Here is a 26,375-nt window from a genome sequence, read left to right as displayed (position 1 = left end):
CATGACAACCGTTCTGTCAAGCCACACTTTGTGAGTGAAACTGATGCCGGCAGCACGTTTACGTTTGAGGTTCTCTCATCTTCTCTTCTCCGCCGTCGTCTCTTTGCTCTTCAGACAAAGACGTCTGATTAACACTGTCGTCTGCGATCAGAGGCAGCCGCAAAACAACCGCATGCGCTCGCACATGCACGCTGACATACACTCACGGGTGCACATATAGCGCATGTAACACACACAAATAATACACATGACTGGACATCTATATTCAGAACAGAAATCAGACGCTTTTTGTTTTTTAAAAACAATGCTTTTTATTCTTTTTTTTTCTAAATGAATCCCTCATCTTCCCATTCTTTCATTCTCTGTACATCTTTCTCTTTGTATTCCTCTCTCTCTGTTTACCCAGTATCAACCAGACTGAAAAGCCATTCATGGATCAAAAGAGGGAAGCACAATTTATTCCCTCTTTTTATATTTATTTATTGCAATTTTTTTCCTTGAATGAGCATGAAATAAAAATAATAGTTAATTCGTGGCTCATTGATCAAGGGGGAAAAAAGAGATCAGAGGAAAGGAAACTGCTGGTTTTTAGTTGATCAAGTAATTATTCAGGGTAAAAAATTATTATTTGATGCATATAACCGGCTACAGATTGGTTTGGTTTATTGACACTGATAAATTACACACGTTATGCTAGGCTTTCAATTTTTTTCCTTTGTTTTTTTTATTTCCTCTTGGAACCAGGAAAAAGGTCAGAGTATAAATATGGATTTTACTTTGAAATAGAACAATAGGGCTACAAAGTAAAGAATATCCAGTTTGGGGAAAAAATAGTGATGTTATATGACTGTGAAGGCAGTGTTGTCCTGCTGTTACACTGTGGCTGAAAGAAACTTGATTTATAAATATGACGGCACTGACTGCCGATACGCATTCATTGACACCACGCTCACACTGCCGCTGCTTTGGTTTGAGACCTTCTAGGCAATTGGCAAATATTAAAAAGAAGCCCGAGCGGCATCACTTTAAAGCAGAGAAAACAGATCGTCTAGCTTTGCCAGAAGGCTTCAGATTAAACAGATGAGAGTTATCCATTAACTGTGTATCACCAATAGGATTCCTGAAGTGTGCTTTCGGAGCTCAGTGTGGTGGCTCGTTGCCTGACTGCGCATAACTCCCGGCTAATACGAAAATGGGCAAAGAGGTGGAACAGGAGTGAAGCATTGCCGGGTGTGTGACGCTAAGGCAGACAGCTGGAGGCATGTAAGACCACCCACCTGTCACTCAAAGTGGCTGTGTAGGTCTCCCTTGTGCCTCCAAAAGAGTTCTGACTCATCAGAGGATGGACATGGGCCTTCTGAGGGTGTCCTGTGCACCTCTGTGGATCAGGCTTGTTCCAGTGCATCCCAGAGATACTTAATCTGTTTGGGATCTAGTGACTTGGGAGGCCAACACCTGCTGTTCTTCATGTTTCTTGAATTGTTCCTAAACCGTTTCTGTGTGTGTCTGTGTCAGGCTGCATCCTGCTGGGGATGGCTGCTGCCATCAAGGAGTGTCATTGCTATGGGGTGGGGGGGCCTGGTCTAGGTGGGTTCTAGATGTATGTCTGGTTCAAAAGTTTCCCAGCAGAACATTGTATTGTCACAAGATGGTCAAGATGTTATTTACTTCTCCTGTCGGTGGTTTTAATGTTGTGGCTGATCAGTGTACATGCATAACTTTAAGACTTGATATAATTCAAATGAGTTATATAAACACATCCCCCCTGTAATGTTGTCATCAATGGGAAGATTAGCTACAGAAGTGAATCATGTTTTTTCTGCAGGGATCTAAACAGCCCCAAGTGGTCATTTGAGGAATTGCACTTTCTGCATTGTCTTCTTCTCTTAGCCCCAGAAGTTGCTGGTTGGATATTGCCTGTAATCAGTCAGCTTCACAAGGTGCAGGCTAATGCTTTCCTTCTGTTTTAAGCTAGTTCATCTAAATAGCTCCATATTTACTGCACTGATATGAGAGTAAATTCTCATTCTCAATGAGAAAGTTAATTAACATATTTCCAAAAGGTCAAACTATTATCTTTGCCTAATGTGCCACAGCTTGTGCACCACGCTGTTAGTGAGCTCTCACAATCATTGCGCTTCAGCATCCCCAGGGACTATAGTATACCACCTAATGTTAAAAAAAAAAAAAAAAAAAAAACACACCTCTTTATCACCTGCAATAACAGAATTCCTGGCTGCCGCAGAGCCAGCACTGGTATTTTACCTTTTTATCACCTTTCTAGTTCATATGGTGAACTACTTAGCATATATTTTCACATCATCAGATATAGAGCTGCAGAAGCACTCCTGTGGGGTTGTGTTTCTGGCAACATGGCAAATGTAAGTTCAATATTGGCTCTCCTTTTAGCTCTGTTTTGGTCCAACATCTGAGTTTATTTTTAGCTGCTAAATGCTCTTCTGATCGCCAGCCAGCTAGCAACTAACTGTTCTAAGTGCTGTTTGGCGCAGGGCAGTTAATGAGAGTAGAGGATGCCACCAGCTGTAACTAAAAACAACACCTTAAGATCGCTGAAATTAAATCAATCGTCGGGGCTCACTGTTTCAGGTCTCTCCCACCTTACATTGTCTTTTTACTCATTGCTGTTAGTATGTTTTAGCTGATTTAAGTGTGGGTGAACTAGTCACTGAAAGAATTACTAGTGAATTCAGAGTACAGCGTCTATGATCACAACTGATTTAGCTCAAATGTTATATCTGCTGCTCCAGCTTCCTTTGTTTTCCTGCCTGCTGATCGCCAGGCTGTTGGTGTTTCGAAGCTGCATTGTGTATTCCTGCAGATCTGATTCACTTACAGTGTAATCCTCCATCCCTCCCTCATTGCCTCCTGTGCTCACCTCTTTGACACTACATCAAGAAATCCTCAGATCCTCACAGTCTGTCAAAATTGGAAAAGTCTTGTAGTCTGTTCTCATCGGCTGTCCAAACCTCCCTCCTCTCTCCTCTGGCTTCCTCCTTCCCTTTATCTGCAGCCCGCATTGTATATGCATCCTCATACACTAGCATTTTTGTATTATACACACAGACAGACACATTCCAGAGTGCCGACTCCTGATAGAAGCACTGCTGCTCATGATGGATGCTGCTTAGCGCTGCGGTGTCCAGACCGGGTCAAGCTGGGCCGTGTCAGTGGAAAGGCCACTGCATGATTCACGGCCACTGCCTCGCGCACAACCAGAGATGATATATCAGAGGGAAACCGAGAGAGGGGAGGGGGATAATGATGGATAAGAGATATAAGATGGAAAAAAAAAAAAGATACAGGGCTGATATTAAAGCAGAAAATGAGATAAAAAACATTCCACTTACCATTCCGATGCATCATCATTTCTGCCTCCCTTAGCACCCAAACATACTACTTAGCCACAGAGACACCTGAAAAGGGAGGTATTAATGAGCCCAATTGAAATGCTGACATTTAGGCAGTCTGGAGGAGGGGGAGATGATACGGGAGGAGAGGCACAGAGAGGTGTGAGAGGTGAAGCCGGGAATAGATTTTGTGACTTCATTTTGAATGATTAGTCATAACGGCAGGGCATCCAAATGTCACCACTGTCAAGATCGGAGGTTCTGTTTAGCCGCTGTGCATGTCTTTGTGTGTACTGGCCTCCGTGTCACTAACAACAATATACTTATTTCTTCGTGGCATTTCAAAGACAAAGACGTGACATCGGAAAGCTAATGTGTGAGGAAATGCACGCGGGCCTATTCTGCATACTGTACATGCTCGTTAATGCTGTAGCCTTGGGTTTTATAGTGTCAGGCTAAATACTGTGGTAAATCCCATGACGGTGCTAACATCAAAGGCCACGCCGGGTTTGCAGCACAAACGCACACACAAGACACAATGCAGTGAAGGACGGTGAGCCGGGTCAGTGAATCACCTTCACACATGTGTTCACCCTTAATGTTTCACCGCACGACACAGGGGGAGGATGCAAGGAAAATCACCTACATGTGTGTATGTGCATGAGAAGTCGTCATCTAAGCGCATCGGCAGTGATCACTGATTCACGCTACAAGCTCCTAACCCCCCCCCCCCCCCGTCAATACCATGGATCATTTGCTGTGACACACTGTTTTGGCGCTGTGCTGTTTGGCCTTGCAGCGTGTCGTCTATCTAATATGGATGAACCGAGCTGAGCAGAACAGGCTATGCAGTTGCGCTCTGACAGCTCCTAGTCTGCAGCTAGACAGCCTCCAGACCCCCCACTCTTTAAACCCAACCTGGCCCCGATTTGACTTTTCCAGAGTCACGTTTTCCTTTTCCTCTTCTTTTTTTTTTTGTTTCACCTTTCAAAATGTCATGTCCTTTTGTTTTCTCTGACAAAAAAAAATAAAAAAATGCTGGCAACTGCAAAAAAAAATCGGATTAGGTGAAGGTTTAAAATTTGAGCTTGTCTCTTTTACTCTTAGAGGTGCAGGGCTTTTTTTTCACTCAGACACATGCTGTTTAACCTTCACTCTATATTAATCGCTTTCAAGGATTTCTTCTTTTTCAACTTTCCTCCATTTCCTTGCAGTTATTCCCGTCCAGTCGAATCTAAACACATTCGTTTGTGCTTTTTTACGCTATTGCGCCTTCCGGAGCCTCGGCCGACGTTTTGTCCGTTTGTATGTACATCCTTCCGTCTCTCTTGTGAATTCAGCATCTCAGGAACGCCTTGAACAAATGTCTGCTTGATTGAGTAAAAAAATTGAATAAAATTTTGGTAATCAAAGAACACTGTGACTTCACAAAATTTGAATTTGTATGCTAAATATGACAAAATCTCTCAATGAGGAAGCGATCCCATTTACAGATCCAAAAGATCAACTTCACTTAGACATCATAACACATTTTTTAAAATTCTTTTAAAGTATTCCATGCGTATATTTATTTGCATATAGGTAGACGTACAGTACATGTAAACTGCAACTTGATCGGTTGGCTGAGGCTTACAAACTCAAAGTAGCAATTCTAGCTTTTCTCTGTTTCCTTAGTCTCTCACTTCACCTTTGTTCCTGTTCTGCAGAAAGATGTGCTGGTGATTTCCATTTTGTATGCGGCAGTTACGCACAGAATGAAAGAATTCCACAATTTCTGGACACATTGTTAAAAGTTAGACACGTGCAGGCACAGAGACAGACCTGAACATCTTTAACCGATGCATTGCATTAGCATACAGTCATGTAGTTGTAGTTTCTTGTATGGGCCATAAAACGTAGAATATTTGAAGTTTGTGTGCATGTCAATGTGGGCATAAAGGCATATTGCAACACACTCCACTCTCGCTGCTAAGTAATCAAGTATTAAGGCTACTGTTTGAAGTTTTTCTGCTTGACATAAAAGACGGTGATAAACATAAAAAAACAAAAAACTAGACAGATGAACCGCATGCCATTTTGTTGTAACAGCAGTATACATGACAGGAATACAAACAGAAACACTAGTGGGATTGTTGTTGGTTGACAGAACAATGTATTTCGCTGCTGCTGATCGTTGGTATTAGGCCCCTGTGGTGTGCGCAGACACACACCCATCCTCCCGCGTCATGTTTTGTCAGATGCTAGGAATCAACTCCCGGTGCGGTGTTTGAAAAGTTGAAAACTGGAAGACAACTTCTGGGGGAACTTCTGAGGGCAGATGGGGATTGTGTGAAAGAAAGAAAAAAATGACGGGGCTCTGCTGAGGTGGAAGGCCAGGTGGAGAGGAGAAGCCGGACAGAGAAGCTGAGGAGGATTTTGTCTGATGAAAGTGAATGAGCCTGGACTGCAAGGGGAGGGTTATACATGAACAGAGGAAGAGAGAGCAGAGTTCCAAGTAGATAAATAATAAATGTGATGGGGTTGAGAAAGCTATCTTATGGCTACAGTCTAATGCTACAGATCACAGGTCATTGTCGTGATAGCCAGGCCCCGGCTATAATTCCTACTTCTTTTGGCAGCTTTTATCTATCCCCCTCGGCTCCTTGCGAAAACTTTATTTATATGCTTTTAACTCTGAGCCAGGAGAGTAGAGCAGAACACTTTGTCATCTCGGTGGGATCGCTGATGATTCAGTCAAAAAAAACACCAGAGAGGAGGCCGAGCAATAAAAAATAAACAAAGAAAGACAAGATGTGAAGCGGGAAAGAGACATGAGGAGAAAAAGGGAAAAAATAGCCTGAGGACATTTGAAGCGATAGCAGTGGGCAGCATAATGCCAGATGAGAAGGAGGGAGAACAAAAAACATGAGGTCGGGGGCTGGCTCATCCTTTTTTGGCAAGTTCTTTGTGTTGACTGTGTGTAAAGATGGATGAACCCTCAGTGACGTCACCTATAGTTTTTCTGAATTTCAACGCTGATGGCTGTTTCTGTTGTCATCTCAGCATTGCCTGACTCCTCCTAGGGCCTGTTGCATTCTCTGAGAGCAGTGAGAAATTTGTTCTCGCTCCTAGGGCTGCAAGATTAGAATTATTATTTTGTTCTCACAGCCCAGTTTTGGGAGTTCTCGCAGCTTGTTCTCAGCACATCAGCCGGCCAGAACTTTTTTCTCGCGTGGTGTCCGACAACTATTTTGTGATTGGTCAGAAATCGGAAGTGGGTGTGGTTAATGCGGATAAGCGGGCATGCTAGCACTCAGTCTATCATCTCCCAGATGCTGATATTCGCAGTGTGACTGCTAATCTGTCCTGGGTAGAGATTGGTATATTGTGTGTGGGTGCATGCTGCCAAAACGACCACCTGACACCTCTTGTCATCTGTCTCCCGCATCTCCCACAATGCTTAGCGTGTGTGACGTATGCTGCAGTGGGAGGACCCTATGAGGACTGCCGCGGAGTTCGGCACTTGAGTTTCTTGTGAAGTATAAATGACCTGGGCAAAACGTTGTTATTGTTCTTGCTCACCTCGAGAACAAGAACAAATTTCTTGCTTCTCGCAGAGCATGTACCAAGCTTAACTCTCGGCCAATGCAACGTAGGTTGGCGAGTGACACCTAGGCAGGCTCAGCGGCATGTGACACCATCCACAGCCATCCACCTTAATAAGGCACAAGTTTAAGCCTTGATATCACTTAAACAAGCTTGAGCATGTACATTTCTGCTGTAACTGTTTCACGTCAGCTGGCTCTTCATGATTAAGCCTAACTTTATATGAGTGAATGTGTGCATCCAAGATTCTGGCACCTACATTTAAATTTGTGCTCATTTAAACTGCTCATTTTAAACATTTAAATAATTCTCATCTTAAGTAATTGAACGTGTGACTGTATGTCCATCCGGGAGTTAGCATGTGCGCTACACACTAACATTATTTAGTATCATCCCTTCTCCTTGGCCTTCTTCTCACCTTGAGTATTCATCACCCCAATATGTGCATGCATGATTAAGGAGATGATGGGTTTAATATTAAAATATACTGTGAAGACAGCTGATATGTGCTTCATATTAATGTGTGCCAGTGTGGCGTCATGTCAGCAGATGTGTGTCAGGATGGGTTTAGGCTACAAGCTTGTTCTTTTCCTCCCGACACTGATCTGCTCTTGCTTTCTAACCACTCCCCTTCTGTGCTTTGTCTTCTGCGTCTCTTATCTTCCTCTTCTTCCTCTCTTGAGGTGCATGTCATTGCGTTTCCTCAAGTGTCATGTTATACATTGTGGATTTACCCCAGACTACAGGGAAAGCGAGAAAAAGCACGAGAAATAAAAGGAGCGGTTTGAAAAGCTGTATTTATTTGTCATTGTGCTCATCTTGTCATGTCACGCTTTGCATACATAAGAGTGTGTGTGTTTGTTTGTTCTCCACAGGCCCGTGTGTCTTTATCTTTGTAGTTATGTATCCTCTGCATGTTTTATGTGTTTCACTTTCAAGTCTTAATAAACTCCCTAACCCCCAACAGGCCCCGAGGCTTTGCCCTTTTGGTGTTTGCTTCTCTTTGCTCTCATTTTGTCTGAAACCTGCACTCTCTTATCATCCCCGCTCACTTCCTCGCCATCACTCATTTTCTCCCTCGCTCTCCCTGCCTCTCTCTCCCCTTGTGAAGTGTGCGACCTCTGCAACTTTATTCTGCCCGTCGCTGGGGACATTAGCCGGAGCAGGTCAATGAATATTGATGAGCTCACTCAGAGCGCACTCAGTAAAGGCCAGACACCGAGATCTCTGCATCCCACGGCTCCGCTGGCTCTCCCAGTCCGATACACTGACATGCCCGCATCCCGTGTTCTCTCCTCCTTCTTCCTTCCCTTTCTCTCTCTCTCTCTCCCTCTCTCTCTCAGGTCAAGGACTGAGATAATTGCCAAGTCACAGAGAAGATTATCAGGCAGTTTTGCTGATGAGGTCAGAAGTTCATTTGTGATTTACTAACAGCTCATGTAAATTGAGGAAGAAACCCTCCATCTTTGATGTAAATTTGATGCTGAAAGCCAGCAGTTTCAACCTTGACGGTTGTACCTGCCATGCAGATATTTTTAAATCGATAAAAAACTATACTTATTCATCGTTATTGGTTTGCAAGGATGACATTATCATAGATGTTTAGATCAAAAGGTGTTGTTATTATGGATTAAGTTCTGTCCACATATCAAGCAATTCAATCGTCCGCCATTGCTAGCTGACAATTTGCCGCTAGTGGACGTTCCCAAATGTGGTTGCCAAGGTGACTCTCTTGTATATTTGCCAACCCAAATGTTCCTGTAAAACAAGCACCTCTAAATCAAAATATTGCCCGTGTGTGAGCAGGCCTAGCTTTACTGGTCCTCACCAGTCTCTGTTTGAAAAGAAGATACAATGACAACGCTACTCCATCTGGGTTCAGCCAATGCTCCAAGCCCGCCATCGGCGCGGTGAATTTGGTGGTAGCAAAACATGGTGTTTCTTTGCGGTAAACGCTTAGAGGAACTCTGGGTTTGCAGCATATGTCAATCACATGGACTGTATAAATAGAGTTCTGCCAAACTCACTGGCATTTTCATTTAATTAATACTGCACTCTGCTCTACCTCCACCAGTTACAATGAAATGTTGGATTATTCCAGTGGTTCTCAATTATTTTCTCTCATGACCACCCCTAGGGGACAGAAATTTTCCCCAACACTCACGGTCCCACGGGCCGCTTTACAGAGCAGTTGGCATGGCAGCTGATGGTTGCCATTATGTCACATCTTGTGCGTCAAATAACTAACTAAATTGAACTTGAGCATGTATCAACATTATATTAACTACCTAAAATGACAGAAACCATCTCTTAAAAAAAGATATTTGACGTGTATTTTAATTCAGCCCAAGTCCCATCCACTAACATGGAGGGGTGGAGCTTCTGACCTATACTGCAGCCAGTCACCGGGGGGAGCTCTACTTGCTTTGGCTTCACTTTTGAGGAGCAGTTCCGCCTTCCATGCTTTACTGTCTATGGTCAATCACCTGTATCCGTTGCTCCAGTTGCCTCAATTGTGTCATCCTAAAGTGGATCTCCCAGGTCATCTGAACAAGGAGTTGGGTGATGGCCATTTTAATTTAGCAAACTGAGACTATTAAATGGCAACATTTATGCTGGTGTATTTTCTATGCCAAGATATTTCATAAAAAATTCTATCCTCCCTTCATGTTGCTCATTTGACAGAAAGGTGGAATTGAAAGTGCTCACCATCATGATGGGCCGTGGTAATACGATGTGATGAGTTGGAAGGAGGGAGAGCTGCCAAGGTAGACAGGGATGGTATCACCGGCTATTAACCTGTCGACCACATCGTAGCACGCAGAGGGTGACCATTTGTTCACCACATACTTTGAGAAGTCACTGGGACCGGCCTTGTCAAATGTGAAGACATGACGTCTTTTAGGTCTGCATGTGTTTGGTATGACACAAAACCTGGTGTGGATACATATAAATGAGTGTGTGTGTGTGTGTGTGTGTGTGTGTGTGTGTGTGTGTGTGGGAGGGAGTTTATTTCTTCCTTGAAAAGTGATAATATGAGTGTCCTTTTCCATTACTTGGATGTTTCATATCAATTCCATTCCATTACTGGGTTGTTTTCGAGCAATCAATAAGGGAAGCCAGATTGAACTTTCTCACTGGCTTCCAGGTTTCCTTTAAATGCACTTTCAAATTACATTCGTAGCATTAAAAATGTGTGGCTGAAAGATATATAAATATAGCTTGGCAGAAAGAGGCTTTTATCGAAGAGTAACGTTGAGGCCAAAGGTCTGAGTTTTAACCTTGGTAGCGCCATTGCTCCATGGATGGCAGCGTCAGCCTGTCAGTCCGTCACATTGGTGCAAACTGAAATTTCTCAGCAACCATTGGATGCATTGCCTTTCCCTTTCATACACACTGTATATCAAAGGTTGCAGTGGGCTTCATTTTATTCTACTCACTCTGGTAAGCCTGGGATTTTTCTCTATCAGTGTTTGTATAATTGAAATGAGACGACAACTAGAGGACAGATTGGCACATATTACTTGAGATTTGGTGCAGATGTTTATAATATTAAGATAATGAATCCTCAACACTTTCTAAACGCCAGCAAGTTTGTCTTTAACATTTAGCTGTGCTGCCTCACATACTATGGCTATTGGTAGAGCTATTATTTCAAGGTCAGTAACATCATTGAGAACATGCACTGTTCATGATTATGTGAATTGGCATGTAGGTACACCCATGTATACACCATATGCTGTGTGCTGATGCTAAAGGCTCATTTAAAGTAGTGTTAGAGGCCGTAACGCCTCTAACGCAAGTGGCCTACGCCGGTGCGAGCCATTTATACTTGTCAGTCTGGTTCGCTCTGTAACAACACCACCCAAACACTAGTCGGCGCTGTGTCTTTTTTGCCAGTTGGTTTAATTTTTGTTGCTACTTCCTGCTTCACTTTCAACAATGGCGACTGAAACTTTCACCCAAATTTTGCCAAAGACGAAGCCAAAGTCATACAAATGTTTGTATCTCTGAACCTCTTCTGTTAACCTTTACTCTATGTCAGAGGTCTTCAACAGGGGGTCCGCGACCCCTAGGGGGTCCTCGGAGGTACTGCAGGGGGGTCGCGAAAGCTTTGGTGGATTAGACTTTTTTTTTTTAAATTCCCCCTGCAATTTTTTCCACAAATTTAAATGTCTTTAAATACACATATACATAACTAGGGGGTCCCTGCTCCATGTCTCTATCAGTTTGGGGGTCCTTGGCCTGGAAAACGTTGAAGACCCCTGCTCTATGTGTTCCATCTTTATTGATCCAAAACAATTAATTCCAAAATTGCAGAGATGGAGAAGCAGCTGGAAATACTAAAATAGAAACACGTTACTACCAAGCGGACCAATCACAGCTCTTGCGGTTTGCGTCGCTGCAGGAAACATCAAGCTACGGCGTTAGGGTCCTCGTAGGGTCTGGGCTGTCTCCATAGCTACGGCGTCAAAGTGACACAGAAGCCTAAACCAGCCATAAGTTGCCCACCACCCATCCTATTGCCAGCTTAATTGTGTGTTTTGTTCTGAGCTGTGACTGTATGCTCTCTGATGAAAGTTATTGATGTTAAAGTTAAGGTGGTTATTATTAAACTTTAGAGCAACTTCGACTTAGACGCTTGACCGGCAGCACTGATTGTTATGTCTCTCAAGTGCTGTGAGTTATTCCTCAGACGTCCCCTGCTGATTGTGAACGATTGAGCGGTTTGTCCTCAGCATTCACAGACTACAAATAAGTCAGCTTTTAAACCGTGTTGTGATTCATTACAAGCAAGCATACAGATTGATCAATCACTGTAATATTCCGAGTGGCGTCTGATAAACTTTGACAGGTTCCAATCTGGACTGTAATCTATTTAGTCACTGGATGACTATATAAGCACCTGCCTCATGCCTGGAATACATTGCCTTTTGCTTAGTCACTGTTTCACCATGGGTTTGAATTCCTTTTCATGTTTGCAGAGGTGTACAGTAGCTCTGGGGAGGTGGTTTGCATCCACTATAACCAACTGTGGAACACCTTGGACACCATGTGGAATATTAAAGTCAAATATCAGTCCAAAACAAATCGTAATTAGGGAGGCTGTGGTTTTAGGACCCCCACTGTCCTTTAAAAACTTCAAGCATATCAGCATTCCAAGGTTGCTCCATTAAGTGCCTGATTAAACACCTTTCCAACATTTTCTCAACCTTATCACATGCATTCAGATTAAAGTATGCGAATCTGTCAACATTTCACATCAATCTAAGCAGCATGTGGTTTGAATCCTGGTGGATTCACGGCTGTGATTCTTCAAGTTCAAACTAATTATACTAAAAGATATGTGTGTAATCATTACTTTGCAAGTCCAAACTGGTTTTGACTGTCATTTATGTAGAAGGTTGTTTAAGAAGTTGTTGCAGATTGACAAAATAATTTCAAGCCTTATAATAAACTTAATTCTTTGAATGCGCTTTCTCTATCCACATAATCTAAGTACTTGTATTTACTACCTGAGACGCCTTTCAGACACTTTGATGAACTGATGAACAAGTGACATCAGTAATTTTAGATATCAGTCACTGATGAGTCGTATCAAAACAGACCTTTTCTTTGAAGGCAGATGATTGTTTCGCGTCTAATATTCAGTTCATAAGCACTGATGTGTGTGATTCAGTTTAGATGAATAAAAAGTGACATAAAATAACAGCCAATATTTCTATTTTCTCCAGTGCCTCTAAGGAATCTGTTTAAGGCAGCCTCTGTCGCTGACATTTATAGCATGTCTATCTAACCAGTCCTGACAGAGGATTCCTGTTAAAAGTGAAGAAGGGTCCCCAGTTTTCTCATTTAATATTTTAAAAGCATGAAGCTACAATGGTTGTCTGTCTCTCTGTATTATCCCTGTTATAGACTGGCGGCCTGTCTAGGATGTACCCCGCCTGTCGCCCAATGACAGCTGGGATAGCCTCATATGTTAGCTAGAATTCGGTACTATAACCCATTGGTGCATTCTGTACACAGTTCACTCCCTCTGTAATAACCAAAAAAATGTAAGCTTTGCAACATGACAGTTCATACTACCTAAATTGAAGTACTGTTGACAGAAAAGCTGCCATGTCTGTTATTGTTGACATCAATACCATAATGTTTGCCTTCTGTGATATGTTCCTGTATAGTTATATATTCATGTATAAGTGTACATTTAAAAAAAAAAAAAAAAAAAGTACATAGTATTGGCGTATTAAATGGCAAGTTAGAAAGTCCAGATGTAGTCACTGGCTCAGTTTTTCGCTAACACAAATAAAAAAAATAAAAGTTATGGTCAGCCAAGACGGTGGAAGAAAAGTCCAGGGATACTATTCTTCTTTGTCTTTCAACCGGTGTTACCTTAGTGCTGCTGTGGCATTTCTTATTATAGATATCGCGGCAATTATTGTCGGGCATCGGAAAATGAAAATCTGCTCTAATTGATTAAACCTGAATCGGTACTCTGTAGCGCTTTGCACTGTTTTTTGAGGTACTGTTCCATAGGACTATGTTGACTTGCAAATTAGTCTTATGGGACACCACTTCTCCACTTCTGGCACGATGGCAAATTTAGCAAAAAGGCACATCAACATCAGCGTGGATCCCCGCAGTTCTGTGCACGTTGGCCCTGTGTGTTCTGCAGTAACGGCGGCAGCAGCATGTTTATTTCTGTTTTTGTCCCAGGGCTGAAAATAGAAGACTGTTACGATTTCTTGCTGAGGTTTTGTGAGCAGAAACGTATTTAAAGATGCAATCACCGATTATGACTTTAGTAAGATCATTAACGCAGTGTTAATCATATGATATTTTATGAGCTTCGTAAAGATAGAATTTATGGCTCAGCTATTGTACTCAATTGCATTAGCTTTTTGTGCACCCAGTTAAGTGCCACTGAGTTAATGCAATATTATAGTTTTTGTCTCTGAGCCAACTTCAAGCTATTTTAGATTCTGAATTTAATAGCAATCCAGCAGTTGTAATGTAACTCAACATATTTGAAAGGACTACCCGTAGGCTGTAAAAAGAATGCACGTGTTAGTGCTAGTTCTTAGTTTTGTAATGCTTGTGTAGAAATAAAAATACCTCAAAGGCTGGTTAGGGGCTCGAATCAGTGGAGGCGCACACTTTAGTGTTACACATAATGATTCATTGTGTTGTAGGGCATTCTTCATTCAACCTGTGCGTTATCTACAGTCAAACCTTCAAGTGTCACATGCACTTTGAAAGCAGTTCTGATTTAAAAAGACAGTAGACCGCTTTGACGTTTGAGTATTTACTTAGTGTGTGTATATTCCTGAAGGAAAGACTGTGACATATGGAGGAAATTATTTCCCAGGAGTTCATTGAAGCTCTGTTTCAGGAGTGTTTTTGATGGTGTGTGCACACCTGCCTGCCTGTCTGCGTGGTCCTTATTGTGTTCCTGTCTGTGTGTGTGTGTGTGTGTGTCTTCCTTTCTAAATGGTGTGAACGTACTCTCATGCTGGCAATTCTCAGAAGTAATAGATGACTCCACTTTCATATGTCTGCGCCTCTCTGACACACACACACAACAAACACACACACACACACAGTTTGGCTTCTTGAAAGGAAAGAAATCTTCTGGACTCGTCTGCTGCAGTCTTTTTATACTTCATTTCCATTTGTATCCGAAGTGTGTAGGTTTTCACCCATGTGCCTTCTGACGGTTCTTTGCTCTGTCTATAGATTTGCTCCCATCTCTCTCAACCACACTTTTCGCGCACGTCCTCTCTTTTTTTTTTTTCCCCACCGTTTTATTATTATATGCTGATAGCAGGGTTAGGCTGCATTGCAGTTTTTAATCAGTGGCGAGGGACCCTGCCTGGCTGCTCAAGCTGTTGTGAGCAAGCTATAACACGGTCTGTAATTGTTGTTGGACCTATAAAAAGTGCAAGTAATCTTGTACAGATTTACAAAAAACTTCAGAAATTATGACGTTTTAGTCAGTTTTTATAAAGGAACTCTGCATATGTATATTTCTGGAAGGAGGTGACAAATCAGAAGCCACCCCTTATAACATATATTGCTTTCTAAGGCAATATTGTGTCTTGAAATTTCATATAGACCATTTCACAAAAGTCAAAAAAATCCTCCTGTTGTTGGCCTCTGTCTTCAGTGGGAAAAGGTACAAACAGTACCAAATGACTCCGCTGTAGTCGCAGGTATTTAATGCCAAAGCCCGCCGTTTCTTGAATAACAGCTTGAGGCTGGCTCCAAAAGTGAATAAATCCCCGCTGGTCTTCATGTTTAAAAGCCCAACATTTCTGCAGAAATAAACATGTTTCCATCCTAGTACAAAAAAAAATAAAATAAACAGTTTTATAGCTAATTTCCCCATTCATGACAACTGTTCTTTGTATAATCAACCCATTTAAATGATATTCAGGCTTAAAGTTATCCATAATTAATAGAGTGGCAGGTTGCTCGCTGTCTGCCTCAGCATCACCCACCCACTCAACCTCTACCTCTTAGCCCATTTCTGAATTAGCCGGGAGTTAAGCTAAGTCAGGTAATGGAAATATGAGCTCCAGAAACCCTGTGGGTGATATGGTGGCCATTTTGTCCATCTTTTTATGCAGTCTGGGGTGTATGTGCTAATTAACACTCCTTTTCCTGGCAAGATGCTATGAAACCTTTTTGCCTTTGTCAGTTTGTTGTAAAAAAGCCCAATACGGCCACTGACCTCTACGTTGCTGTCTTCTATTCTTGTTCTTCGTGTTTTGGATCTTGAATATGAAAAAAATTAAATAAAAAATAGGAAGGCAAAAGAGTATTAATTATGTGCATTTTTTAATTTTTTTTTTAAAAAAAAGGCTTGTATGTGCTAAGTGGAAAGAAATCCATAAACATATCAGAGCAGCTCTTACAGCATCTGTTTGGACACATGCACCAACATGTACACAAGCCACTGCATCCCGTTTTCCACTCGATCCTGTTCTGAAGAGTAAAAGGTTGTCAGAGAGCAATAAAGCAGCTGCTGGTAACTACTAGTTGTCATGTTTCATTTACTTCAGCCTTCCCGACTACTTAGCTCGTTCCCATGCCTCCTTCTCAGTTTCCGCGTCGATGTGTATCATGTTGCTAAAAGCATGGCTACGTCCAGTAACAGCGGGCGAGCTCGCGGTTGGCATAATTTCACGGCACCGCTTCCTGTGCCAGTTTGTGATGCTGAAATTACAGCTGGTGACAACTAGCAGCTTGTTGTCTGTGCATTTGCTTCCATGCCTGTGTGCGTGCGCCTCCCTCTGTGGCACAGCATTGTTTTCCTAGCGTACCGTGGTGTTTGCTGACCTCTCGGTATCGGTGGCTTGAACTGGCTTACATGAATCGCCTTGTTGACAGAAAACATGCCTGTTTGCCCGTGTGTGTCCATTTGTTGTTATGCTTGGACTTTTCTCTTTCAAGCCCATGTGCTCGTGCGTTCATTCCTTATCTGTAATTGAAAGCATTTCTACAAACCAACATCCGTCCCATTTCATTTCTTGTATTCAGTCGGCCATGCTTTGTTTTGTTTTTTTTCTCCACTATTTGATTTGGATATTAGTGAAATGAACAATCAAGTCAAGTCATTATTTTTTTATAAAGCACACTGAGAAACAAAAAAAAGTTGACCAGGCAATCAGAGTTGCAAAATCATTAAACACAACAGTCAACACAAAGACAAAGCAGAGGAAAATATTAAAAAGACACCAATTGAAAATACACAAGAAGAACCAGCTCTCAAACGGAATTAAAAAAGAATAAAAACAAGTTTTGTGATGGGATTTAAAAACGGGCAATCTCAAGGGCAGCCTAAGGTGCAGAGGCAAAGAACCACCTGAAAATTTTTAAGAGTTAAGAATTTCTCATCTCCACACAGTGTGTAAATACTACACAGTGGATGTGCAAGTGATGAATGGGTCTTTTTTTTCTTTAAGCCCACAAATCGACATCCGTCCTATTTCTTTTCTTTGATTAAGTCTTGCATGCTTTGTGTTATTATTTTATTGATTTGCACATTAGTGAAATGAACAATCAAGGCAAGTCATTTTTTATGTATGAAGCACACTGAGAAATGACAAAAGTTGACCTAAGTGCTGGGCAATCAGAGTGGCAAAATCATTAAACACAAAAATTAAACGCAGTCGACACAAAAAATTCAAATCAGAGTGAAAAATTAAAAATATCAAATAAAAAATACAGAAGAGGAACCAGCTCTCAAACTGAGTTAAAAATTTAAGAATAAAAACAAGTTTTAAGATGGGATTTAAGAACAGGCCGTATCTGGGGGCAGCCTTAAGGTGCAGAAGCAAGTTTGGGAGCTACAACTGTAAAAGCACGAGTCAGGTCATAATTCATCAATCAAATGGTCCAAAAATGTAAACAACTGAACAATTCACTAAGCCTAAATCTCTGCCACCAAAGGGTGCATTTTATATGCCAGACAACAGCTGGTTTCACATCTGGTGACCATAGGTTAAATTGTTAAGTTGTTAAGCCATTTCTAATCAGCTGTGTCTGGCTATGTATATACACTAAACAGTTTGTCATCTGCACACAGTACACAGTGGGTAAATACTACACAGTGGATGTGTAAGGAATGGGTCTTTTTTTTTTAATAACCTGTAACCCCCATAAGCTAAAGTGGTTAGTTAAGATCGCGTTCCCTGGCCTTGAAAGTAATCCACGGTTCCTCCTGCTTTAAAGTACTTAGCCACAACATACTAATGATTTCCACTTATGTTACAGCAGATAAACACAATGTTAAAGCTCATGCTTTAGCTTTATCACTCTCACTAAAGCCGCATGCACACCACTTAGACGCATGGGGAAATCCATACAGTCAATAATCAAGCCTGCTGTTGCTAAGTTGTGATTGGTTGACGTATGGCGAAGGGCTTAGCGAATGATTAGAAACGTTTCGATCGTTAAAAAAATAGTAACTACGATAAATGAAAAGTATCAATTCGTAGTTTGCAGACATTTTTTCCATTAGCATGTAGCATGCTGTGCAAACGGTGAGCTTAGGATGGAAAGATTGGGAGGGAAGAGAGAAAGTTTCAAAGAGTTTAATAACTGATAAATGGAAACACATACATTAAATGAAACATTTTAAAAATACACAAATTGACAGATGGGTGCCTGCAGTAGTTTTTTCTTTGTTTGTCTGAATGCGAGACCTTGGGTCTGATCTAATCTCGCAGCGCTGCTAAATGTTATAGTATTGGCTGACAGTTTGGTCCCCCCTCCCTCCTCTTCTGTGCCCTCTTGCACTGTGTTCTTTGTACGACACCACAGAGGAATTGTTGATTTTAATCACTAGGCAGAATTAATTGCCATCCTTCCTTATTAAGAAAATAAAAGCCTCACAGCCACATAGTAATTGGCAGTGATTTAATTTGTGGTTGTGAAGTTTTGATGTGTGTGTGTGCGCCTGTGAGTGCTATACTATTGAGAGGATGGAGTGTGTAGGTATGAATGTACAGTATTTGAAATGACACATTTTTCAGTTATAAGAAAAACATTCAGTCAGAAAATTGTCAGGGAACGCTAAGGTCATGTGTATCCTTCAGTTTTCAAAGATAATGAATAAATGCAGCTATAAAACTTATAAAACGCTCCACTAGTTAGAAAGTGTTTAGTATTCATAATGCAGCGAGGCAATAACAATGATGAACAGGCTCTGGGTTGCAGTTTACATTCAGTGATGGATTTGAGAGCTTTAGATTGCAGTGAGGGCTTTTTTACAGGTAGTTAAGATTCCATTTCTGTTTCCCAAATGACCTCCATTTCCAGAGGGTCCTGAGCTCAAGCTTTCCTCATTTATTGCTCCATCTCCCCTCATAAGGCAACTTGACTCCAGCACCGAGCATGGATCTGCTGTGCTGCCAGTTATTAAGCATGTGGTTTTATGCATAAATTAGAGATTTATCACAAATAATCTTTCAGACGCAGCCAGCGTAGAAGATAAAGATGTCAGCTGATTTGCTTCAGATCCACAGTCGAATGTAAGCATCAGAATCACAAGAGCAGGTAGATAATCGTTGATGGTCATCTTTTCAAATCAAATCATGCACTGGCCATCAAATATGAGATAAAGAGCTGCTATTTTGAGTAAACCAGCATTCTGAGATAAAAGCTTAATAATAACCAGATAACAGCGTGATGAAAGTGTTACCACGACAACCCCCACTTTAAACCTCATGGTGCAAAGAGTCATCGGATCAACTACACCAGTAGGATCCAACCATTTGTTCAGTAGTTGATATTTACGCCTAGCGTGGTGTTTTTTAAATGTAAAACAGCCTCAAAGATGCAGTTTTTGACAATGCAGATATCATTATTTTTCTTTTATTGTGTGATGGACTATGTACTGTACCTTTAACCAATTTTGTAATGATGTTTGCAGTGCTCTATTAATGTCCTTCATTTTATTTCATATTTCATTATTTGTAAGTGACAGTTGTTCAGTAGAGATAGCTACTGCTATACTGTATACGTTCATTGTCACCATCAATCCCTTGATGGGCATCATTAAGTTATTAGAATACACTTTAATATTTATAATCAGTGCTGTGTCTGTAAAATGAAAGCAGCAACCTGTCACAAACAGAAAACTCTTGCAGAGAACAAAAATATAATTATTGAAACCGTTTTAAACTGGCAGGTAGTAAGTTTTCAGTAGCAAAAATTCAGCAGATAGTCAGCAATACTAGAGATGAGAAAAAAAACCTACGCCATGCATACATCTTATATCTGTATGAATATGCTAAGCAGTGTCAGATTTAACTTTTTGCAATTAAACCAGTTATTTTCCACTAGAATACAAACCATCATTATCATTCACAGCATCACATTTGCTGTCAACGTGCTGTCTGTTGACAAGCGTTATGGGCATGTATGACATCCAAGGAATAAATCAACTCGCCTGCAGCGCTTCACTGTGGTTTTTTAAACATGCACTGTATCTCATAGGTGTATGTTCTGTTAAACGGTTTTGGGATCCAGGGGTTTGTTGACGAAACATGCAGCAGGACCCGTCCAGCCGCTACAGTTTACCTCCACTGGACACTCAACCCTTCAGCCGACTGTTGTAACAGCATTAGTAATTGTTTCTATGTTGCAGTGAAAAAGCTTCAGGCTTATTTTGAACTCAATATTGCATCATGACTGGTTGTGGTCTTTAGGTGCAGCTTAATTTGCTAGTCTGTTTACTGTATGAATACTTTGGATCTAGTTCGACTTCTTGTAGTATCTTTACTCTGTATACGTATTTACAAGTTTATGCACGACATAACGTTATTTTAAAATGCCAGACTTTATGTGCATATCGCGGAGGCTGTGTGTGTATGTATGTGTTCTTGTGCAGATATCTTTCTGAGGACCAAACTGAGTCTTACACCATCGGAGTGAGGACATTTTAGCTGGTCCTCACTTAAGGATGTTTGAGGGTAAAGACTTGGTTTTATGATAAAGGTTCCAATTAGGTTCAGATTAGGGTGAAAAGATAAGGGTTAGGCACTTGGATGAGATGCTTAGGGGTAGGGTAAGGGGCTAGGGAATGCATTATATCAAGGAATGTCCTCACAGGGGGGGGTGGGGGTGCATGTGTGTGTGTGAGAGAGAGAGAGAGGCAGCCTGTCTTTGCAGCAGCCATGCTTTGGCAGGTTGTAGTTTTCCCCTCAGAAATCAGCCGCTCTCTGAACTGTTAAATCACACTAGAAGCCAACCTTTGAGAAGAAAATTAATTACTTTCCCTCTGCCACCTCCTTCTCCCCTTTTTTTTCTACATTAACCCTCCCCCGTTCCTTTTTGTTCTCTTTTCTCACGCTCTCTCCGTTGATCTCTCCCTTTCTCGGAGCAGTATAGAGTAAGTTTGGCCACAAGTGACTTTTCTTTTAGAATAACAAAGAAATGTGTCATTGCATGTGAAGCCTCATTCCTTCCGTTCAGCGCCTTATTGAAGCTTTAAGGGTTTGATAGTAGCCTAGAATCCTAGAATCTTGCTTTCTCAGGACTGTCTTCCTCGCAAACTCTGCTGCAGTCATTAGGTTGTCAAGTTGGTTGGGAGGATGCTTCATTTGAAATCAGTGAAAGCTTCTCCCGTTTTGGTAGTTTGTATTGGATGGTGTGCACAGGAAGTGGCCGCCATAATCAATCACCGAGATGAACTTCTCAGAGGAGGACGCTGGCATTTATCATTACATTTATCCACAACATTACACATGTAGCAGTATTTGAAGGTAACAGATGGTTCCTCTGAACGCTCCTCGTTCACCTAATGTGTGCTTCGTGCCCAATGACCTGGGTAAAGCTTCAAATCAAGATCCTCGCAGCCACAGTTTGCTTTTTGGTCTGAAATTGATTTGCTCTGCTCACTCCCTGCTTCCTTTCCACCCCTTTTTCTCAGGTCCAGATAGAGGACGTGGAGAATGAGGACAAGCGGTACGCCCTTTTCCAGGAGCTGTTGGAAGCGGCGCAGAAGTGGGAGGACTTTCAGATGCTCATGCTTCTCCTGCAAGCATGGCCGCCTATGATGAAAGACGAAGTGTGAGACAAATGTCTTCTTTTTTTCCAAAGTTGTTTGGTCAAAGATAAAGAAAAAGATTGACTTCTAGGGAATATGCCCGTCTGCTCCTTTTGGGACTTAGATCTGAACATCTGATACACCTCTTAAATACAGTATAGCTGGTTAGCTTAGCTGAACCAGAAGAAAACTGCTCGCTTGGCTTCTACAAATGTCAATAAATCGATTGAGCAGTTCATGTTGACACTTTGTGTGCCAAACTCTCTCCTACCTTTGGACAGAGCAATGTTATTGATATCCTCCCGTTTTAGTCTCTGAGACTAAATATATAAGAGCACCATCAATTTAACTCTTGGCAAGAAAACAAAGAAACACCTTTCCCCAAAAATTTCAAACTATTCATTTAGGCACTTCTTCTACAGTAATTACTTGTAAGTTCTTCATTTTCTAACAACCTCATGTTTGCAGCTCCCACCTTATTATTTCACATTTATATCTTTAGGGTGAAAAAAAAATACATATGTATTTAATACACATAAACAGAAAGAAATGCAAATCTCCTGTTGTTAGATATTAGATGTTAGATATTCTCTGCAGAACACTGAAGCAGCTGATTAACTCTTCTATTCTCACCTCACTTAATTTTCTCTCTTATATAGCCTCTTAATGCAGTGGTGTCTCATTAGCATCTTCACTAAATGTCTGTTTTAAGTTAAAAAAAAAAAAAGAAGTTCTATTTCGCTGGTTGAAGCAAGCCAATTCCTTTAGTAGGTTGTTTGTTTCGGATATCAGTACGCACAATGACGTAGACATCTTAATGTGCAACTTCTATGCAGTGTGTTAACAGTTTACTAAGAACAGGAATTGAAATTTGTGTCTTTAATCACTTGGGGTTGCATATGGTGTTCATAGACTTTTAGAGTTGGAAATCACAGAGCTTCAGGCCCTGGGCTTCTTGCACCAGCCAGTGTCTTAAGACTCTCGGCAAGAGTTGGCTGTATTATCGATAAGTGCCTAATGATGTGATTGCTCTTCTCTTGCTCCGTTGTTCTCGATTAAATGTGAGCCATACTCTAAGGACTGCAGAGACAATGCGGGGCAATGCTGCCTGGAGTTCATCCTTCCAGCTCAGTCAAAAAGACAGCTTTCAGTTCAGACAGTTTCGATCGGCAGTTTAAAGTAGAGTTGTTCTCCAGTAGTTGTTAGAAACTCACAAAAACTTGCATGCAGCTGCAAACGGATGACGATGACAACTTTGTTGTTGTGTCTTAAACTACGCCACTCATTGTTCTGCCTAGTCCTAATTCTACAAAGGATCTCCTATGTGACTAAATTAAACCAGGTACTGAGAAGACACAGAAGATACAAAAAGCTAATCTCAGGGACTAAAACCAGGACCACAATCTATTTGTATCACACCTGTTAAACTGTGTAAATTGGAGATCCAAGGCCAGTGCTGTGGATGCTTGAGTGGGTTTAATGAAGTCATTCAGGATTATTGTCTTGTGTTTTTCCGCACCGACACAATTAGCAACTCAGCATGCATACACTGTCTTTGTGTCTTTTTAGAGACAAGAAGTGAGAAATATCCATGGCTCATTCTGTTGAGTGCTGTGTTGTATGACAAAAGTTGGCCAAGACTAGAATACACTATGCAGAACAAAGGCCAGCATGCAGAGTTTTTTTGGGTGCCACAGAGTGTGACTGTGACTCCGAGCTTAGTTTAGACTGAGGGAATTGCCGGTAAAGTGTCCAGCTTTCTGAAATGGTTCCTGGGGCCTCGAAGAACTCTCAGTGTGGAAAAAAGGACATTAAACACAGAAGTATCTCCTCCACTACTCGGGATAAGAGAAAAATAGCTCCAACACCAACATTGTTTTGTCTGATCATTGTCTAAGCAGAAGGTGGATGTGCAAACAGATTTATTTAGAGGGAGAAAAATGCAATTGTCAAATGTGTGAAAGAAGTTATCATTCATGAGTCCATTTGTAACGGAGGAGAGAGTTGTCTGTTAGATTGGTTTTGGATACGACATCTTCTTTAAGTTCCCCCACAGATTTCAAATTAAGGTCCGCTGACTTTGTGAAGGTGACAGCTGTAAACAGTCTGTTGGGACAGTCCACTGTTTCTTTAAACTGCGGCCTGTTGGAGCTGCTGTTGTATTGCATTTGTGATTTAAATGCAAACATAATGCTGAGTACAAACTCAGCTTGTGATTACTGTTTTTCTTTTCTCTCGGGTCATTCCTATTTAAATTGCTCAAGGTAATTTGCTGCATCGGGCAGATATATAATGGCTACACTGCAATGTGCTTGTTTGAAGCCTACAAACTTGAAATTCAGGTCTGATGTCTGCCCACTGTATATTTTAGCAGCAATGACACTCATAATCTGGGACACAAAACTCCGAGTAACTTAACCTTCAAATGCCTCATTTCAGATGCTTGAAAACTTGAGGGCGTTATATCATGGTTAACCCTAACCACTCCTCTCACTCAGCACTTAATCCTGGTTGGGACAGGAGTGTGTGTGTGTGTCTGTAGGGTGAGGATTTGTTCCCATAAGACCACAGGGAGGCTGTTTTGGAAGCTATATTCAGTGGTGCATCTGAAAACGCTTATCCTTTAGTCTGTCTGCATAAACTGAGTCATGATTCAAAGCACGAATGGAGGCTGGCTGTGACTCACACTGCACCCTGTGACAGATTTGGCGAGCGCACAGACGCTCTTGGTAGCATGCAGCAGCGCGTCCCCGTCCCCTGGAAAAAGCACAGGAAGCTGCAGCGTGCCAGCAGCACAAGTGGACTCTGTTTGTTCCCATGGCCGCATCCAAAGGTGAGGCAGCTTGTCAGGACAAGACACCCAGGTAGTTGGATGGAGAGCTGCTTTTTCTACTGACAGACACAAACAGGAGTCCTGCTGTTCTCCCTGCTGTCTCTTTATCGCTCTCTCTCTCTCTGTTTTGCAGTCTCTTTCTGTTTCTCACTCGAACCAACTCACTTCTCTTCCAGAGATTCATTCGCACATCAGAGCCCACCACGCAGCTTGCCTCTAATGCGCTTTCTTGAGACGCACTTCATCGCCCTAATCTAACATCAGGCTTCAGCCGCTTTTAAATTTCTATTTCTCATCGTGCCGCCAAAGTTTTATCGGCATGTTGCCATCTGCCAATTATCATTCGAAGACAGAGAGTGACGCAAAGCAAGAGTTCACATCGGAATCCTCCTCTATCTTGGATTGCCTCCTTTTCATCTGCCCTCCATTCAATATTTAATGCGCTGCTTATCATGTTAATCACATACGCAACTTCCAGCAGTGCTACCATGTCGACTCTGATTTTCCTGACCACTGAAAGCACATTCCCTGCTTTACAGTGCCGCATCGTTGCTTCTTTCTGCTAGACAAGTGTCTTCACTCTTCTAACTAGTTAAAGCCCTTTTCTCCAATCATTGTATGAATATCTGCAGCCTCACTAGGCCTCAAAAATGTAGCATGGTTCTCGTCCGGTAGCTTGATGCAGATATAATGAGGCCTTGGTTTGTGTGAATGACTACAACCTCTACGCCCAGTAAAATTAGTCAATGGCTATAGGGACTTTAATCTGACTCCTTGCCATGCTAATGATAGTACTAATAAAATTAATAATTTCAACAGGGTCAGTCGTCAGCTGAGATCTAATTAACAGATAATGAGCTGTTCTGTGGTTTTCTTTTTTGTTTTCTTTTTTTCCTGTGATTGATGTGTATTAATGACGATCCATGAAGGTCGTATTGCCTTGGCACCGTTGGCATTTCCTGGCCTTGGAGGGAGATAATCGGTTACTCTGGAGGCATTAGCAAAGGTCCAGAAGAGCTCATAAAAAAGCATGTAAACAGAGTGATGCCTGTCACTGCTGTCCCCCGGGGTTCACAGAGAGGGAAACTGCAGCGTGTAGGTGTTCAATATTAACTCCGGCGATGCTGTGGTCAAACATTTCCTCCTCGCTTACGTGTCAGTGTCAGGTTTCATTAGTTTACATGGAGACCTCTTCATCACTCAGTCTGCTTTCATGTCAGCCTGTGGCTCCTGTGGAAGCGGGTGTTGTTATTCTTATTTGGCTGCTCAGTTCTGGAAATAATTTTGACAGTGACTCGATTTGAACAATTTGGGCTTCGTACGCCACCACAATAGATTTGAAATGAAACAAATGAGAACAATTGAAGTGCGAAGAATTGAACAAAAATGTCATATCAATTGCTCACTTGTTTGTTTGTGTGTATTTCTGCCTTTAGTTTTTTCTTCAGCAAAAGAAACACAAGCTTTATTGAGTTGATATTAGGGGTTGTACCGACTAGTGGACTTTACTGTTGTGCCAAGACGCTTTAAGCAGGAAATCGACTAGCTGCTGATCACGTGACAATAACAACACGGACGCCTCCGAGAAGACAGGCGGATAGCTCAGTGGGTCATTGCGGCAAACTAGCAGCGGTTCATGAAGTATGTAGATAAACTTCACTAAAGATGAAGCCCATTCTACCGTGACATGCAGAATATGTAAGTCAGTCTGAAATACAACTACTGCATTACACTCTCGTATGAAAAGACATCCGCTAACACTAGCAGAGGAATGGTACAAATCCTATCAGTGGCTGCCAATTAACAGGCTGCAAATCAACAATTTGTTGGTGATTTCATTGTCTGAAGTTATTAGACCTTTAGCTGCTGTACACAGAAAAGTTTTCAGAGATATCCTGCATTTTTTTCTCCCGGTAACATCATCCTGTCTAACAACACACTGTGAAGTACTATTAAACACTACTGACGGTCCCAATTTATATCGGCTTAACATATCTGCAGCTCATTGATAAGCTCATGTGTTTGTGTTCAG

General features: G+C 41.7%; 1 protein-coding gene across 1 annotated transcript in view; it reads left to right on the top strand.

Moving 5' to 3' along the window:
* nbas (NBAS subunit of NRZ tethering complex) overlaps positions 1-26,375 on the top strand; it is a 172,049-nt gene that overhangs the window by 129,919 nt on the left and 15,755 nt on the right. Inside the window, exon 50 of the mRNA XM_084560840.1 lies at positions 21,394-21,533. Coding sequence (XP_084416966.1) covers positions 21,394-21,533 — 140 coding nt within the window. The remainder of the gene's footprint in view (positions 1-21,393; positions 21,534-26,375) is intronic.

Source organism: Chelon labrosus, assembly GCF_963514085.1.
Source record: "Chelon labrosus genome assembly, chromosome: 14".
In the NCBI taxonomy this organism is placed as follows: domain Eukaryota; kingdom Metazoa; phylum Chordata; class Actinopteri; order Mugiliformes; family Mugilidae; genus Chelon; species Chelon labrosus.
This window is presented reverse-complemented; position numbering and strand designations above follow the sequence as displayed.